This window comes from Zerene cesonia, chromosome 29 (assembly GCF_012273895.1).
Source record: "Zerene cesonia ecotype Mississippi chromosome 29, Zerene_cesonia_1.1, whole genome shotgun sequence".
Classification (NCBI taxonomy): Eukaryota; Metazoa; Arthropoda; class Insecta; order Lepidoptera; family Pieridae; genus Zerene; species Zerene cesonia.
In genome coordinates this window covers 4,058,956-4,062,507 of record NC_052130.1, presented here as the reverse complement: position 1 = coordinate 4,062,507, position 3,552 = coordinate 4,058,956, and the positions used below count along the sequence as shown (strand labels likewise).

The 3,552-nt window shown below is 33.0% G+C and overlaps 1 protein-coding gene across 1 annotated transcript in view; it reads left to right on the top strand.

The window, feature by feature from the left end:
* The window catches only part of LOC119838023 (esterase FE4-like), a 13,215-nt gene that overhangs the window by 1,495 nt on the left and 8,168 nt on the right, over window positions 1-3,552 (top strand). Inside the window, exon 2 of the mRNA XM_038363835.1 lies at window positions 1,047-1,214. Within this exon, the coding sequence (XP_038219763.1) occupies window positions 1,047-1,214 (168 nt within the window). The remainder of the gene's footprint in view (window positions 1-1,046; window positions 1,215-3,552) is intronic.

The following is a 3,552-nucleotide window of genomic DNA, read 5'->3' as shown; positions in this document are numbered from 1 at the left end:
GAGGGTCACGAATGTTTCATTGAAGGAGATTTCTTTGACCTTATGCGAAATGGTAATTGCATTCATGAAGATGTAGAAATAATAAATGGATACACAGAGGATGAGGGCTTCGTATATTTTGCGTTAGGTTCTCATGTAGATGAGGTGTTTAAACAAGCCAGCCACTTTGCACAATTCTTTGTGCCCCACGACGTAATGAACCATGTTCCCGTTATTGAGCAGATGTCCCTTGGCAAAAAGATTAAGAAATATTATTCAAAAGATCAATTTGTGAACAAGGAATGTAATTTTGATGAATTACTGAAATTCTTGAGTATGGATTATTTTATACACGGCGCCCTAAGTTGGCAAGCAATATGCGCTAAGAGAAGTAAAAACAAAAGTTACTTATACAAATTTTCATGTAAATCTGAAAGAAACGTTTTTGCCCATAGTGTGGGGTGCAGTTTCATATATGCTCACAGAACTCCTGTATCGCACGTTGATGATTTATTTTATCTATTTCCTGCCTCAATTAGCCTACCAGAAGTTGATATGAATTCCAACACCTACAAAATGATCGAACAAGTTACCAAATTGTGGACGAACTTTGCAAAATATGGGTGAGTAGTTGATATATTACAATTCCTTTTCAGGCTTGAGATTGATTATAGGCATAAAGTTGTAGATTTGATTGTCGTTTATTTTAAGTAATATTGTTTTGCGCTTGGAGTATATTATATTTTATATGACACTGTAAGACAAATATTAAATTATTTAATACTCCATTCAGTCTTTATTATTTTAACTACTTAGCTAACGCCCTTTAATTAAGTAAACTCTTCAAATAAAATCACGCCAATCTATCCATACGATAAAAGCGAAAATACAATCGCAATTTAAACTGTATTTGTATATTTTTTATGAATAACATTCGTACACAAATAATCATGAGTATGTGAGACCATTGATATTTCCGATTTAGACCTTCAACTATAATCACTCGAGTAAATAATGAAAAACTTGTTTTCACATTGATTAATTTATAAAAATTAATTGTATTTAAGGAACCCCACGCCCGATGATAGTTTAGGGGCACGATGGCTCCCGTATACAGCTGAACAAAAGCATTATTTGGACATTGGAGAGGAACTCACTCCCGGGACATCTCCGGATGAAGAGCAGATGAAGTTCTGGGAAGATATGTATAGAGAGTATTGCCCACAAAAATTGTGGTAACTGTGTACCGAGATAAACAAAAAAAAGGCTTCCAAATAATCTTATGACAATATTGCCAATTAAAATGTTAGTTATTATATAAAATGTTTTTTACTGGACTTCTTCATCGAAGAGTTAGCATACTAACAAACAATTTGCGGCAATTGTGTATTTACTGATTTTTTCATAAATATATTTAATAAATGCATTGTGCTTGTTTCATTAATATTACATTGAAATTCCGTCATTTTGGGTTAAAAAAAATTAAATATATAGAATTCTGATCTTTATTCCAATATTACACATTCAAGATCATTATCTCTTTGCCTGTTTCGTAATTGAAAACCAGCCAGTGGTTCAGATTTTTTTTAAATAAATAGATGGAGTCGTGACAAAGAACAATCATCCAGTTTTATTTATATATTATAAACAGATTACACACATTTAGTCATGATTTTTACAGGCTTAACGTAGGACAGTGGAGGTCTAATTGAAGTTTATTTAAAGTACTAATATTATGAATGTGAAAGTTTGTAAGGATGTGTGTGTGTGTGTTTGTTGCTCTTTCACGCAAAAACTACAGAATCGATTGCAATGAAATTTGGTACGTAGACAGCTGGACAACTGGAATAACATATAGGCCACTTTTTATCCCGATATTCCTACGGGATACGGACATACGCGGGTGAAACCGCAGGGCGCAACTAGTTTAAAATAAAATAGAATGAAGTTATTAAATAAGTTTAAAAAAATCGTACTCAGTATTTATCATTCTCAAATATTTAACAACTATTACTAATACAAATATTTGTGTACATACACGTATGTATAAATTCACATTGCTTAAAGGTACAACTATCAATAAGTTTACAAATAATGTGAGAGGAAATGAGTGCCCAATTTTGTTAATACGGAATTACATAACAATATACGAAGAAATAAACATAGCATAATAGATAAGGTTAATTCAGATTAATTTTTAGATAAGATATCAAGTGTTGCAGTTTGTTTATTAAAAAATAGGATTTTAAAATCGAGTTTTTATACCTTGTTACATCCGCTCCATATTTCCTTGGAAATTTATGTTTAAAATGAATCTAAATTTATATAGCTCAACGGTGGCTGACCCAAAACACTGGAAAGAATTTGAAATTTGGCATGCAGATATATTATGTTGTAGGCATTCCCTCAAAAATAAAGATTTTGATAAGTTGTACCCCCAAGGGATGTACCCCCAATAGGGGATGAAAGTTTGTACCATGAAAATTTATTAAAGGTTTGAATAAATTATTTTTTTGCTATATAGAGTATAATTTCATATCTTTATTGTGGGAGTCGAGCACGCTTCGGCACGAATTGGGCCTGCTCGAACCGGGTAAGCACCACAGCACCACACCCCCACAGAAAACCGGCGTGAAATAGTCGCATGTCACTTTTTTTCGTACGGTGACTGGGTGACCCGGAGGCCCATTTCCTTTTCCTCACCCGTCCCAGTCCATTCCTTCTTTCCAATCGTCAATCCTTTCCTTTTCCTTTACTCCTTAAAAGCGGGCGGCACGTTCGCAGAGGCACTAACTCTGCGAATGTTTAATGGGCGGTGGTGATCGCTTACCGTCAGGCGAACCACCAGATCAGTTGCCCACTATGACATAACAAAATGTGTATATAATTTTTATGTACATATTATTATTCTTCAGTTTAAATATGTTTATAAATCTAAGTCTTTTAAACGTACGTATTGCGTAACAAACTGGTTTTATTTCTTAATATGATAAAATTCAGCTGTCAATAATTAAAAAATAATGAATGAATGGTTTTACGTTATTATTTATTAGGTTAATTAAAAAAAAAACCCGCACTTGCCTGTAATTTACTGGAACTACACAAAAAAATTGTTTAAATTTAGCTATCTGTGCCTCCACTTAGGTAAATAGCGGTTAAGTTGTTTTGAGAAAACATTTCATATCAAAAAGCTCGTCATGAATTATATGCCCACTGCATATATTATGATTTCTTATGTCTTTGCCCTTTCATCATCCTATTCGAAATAATACTTTACTTTTAACTTTCTTTTGACCTTCTTTATTTAGCATACTTTTAACCTTCTTGAAACAAGGTGATATTAAAAAAAATAGAACGACTAATCATTCACTAGGAATCCGAAAATTAAAGAGTAAAATCCGAAAATAAAACGTAGTAGTTAATGCTATGCCAAATAGTAGATTTCCATGGTGAAGTTCTATTAGCGGCTGAATTTGCTATGTTTGAAAAAGAGTCAGCAGAAAGGGCTTGGGAGTAATATAATGTCAGACGACGTTCTAGGATGACAATATCATAACCGTTATTGTCATTTTT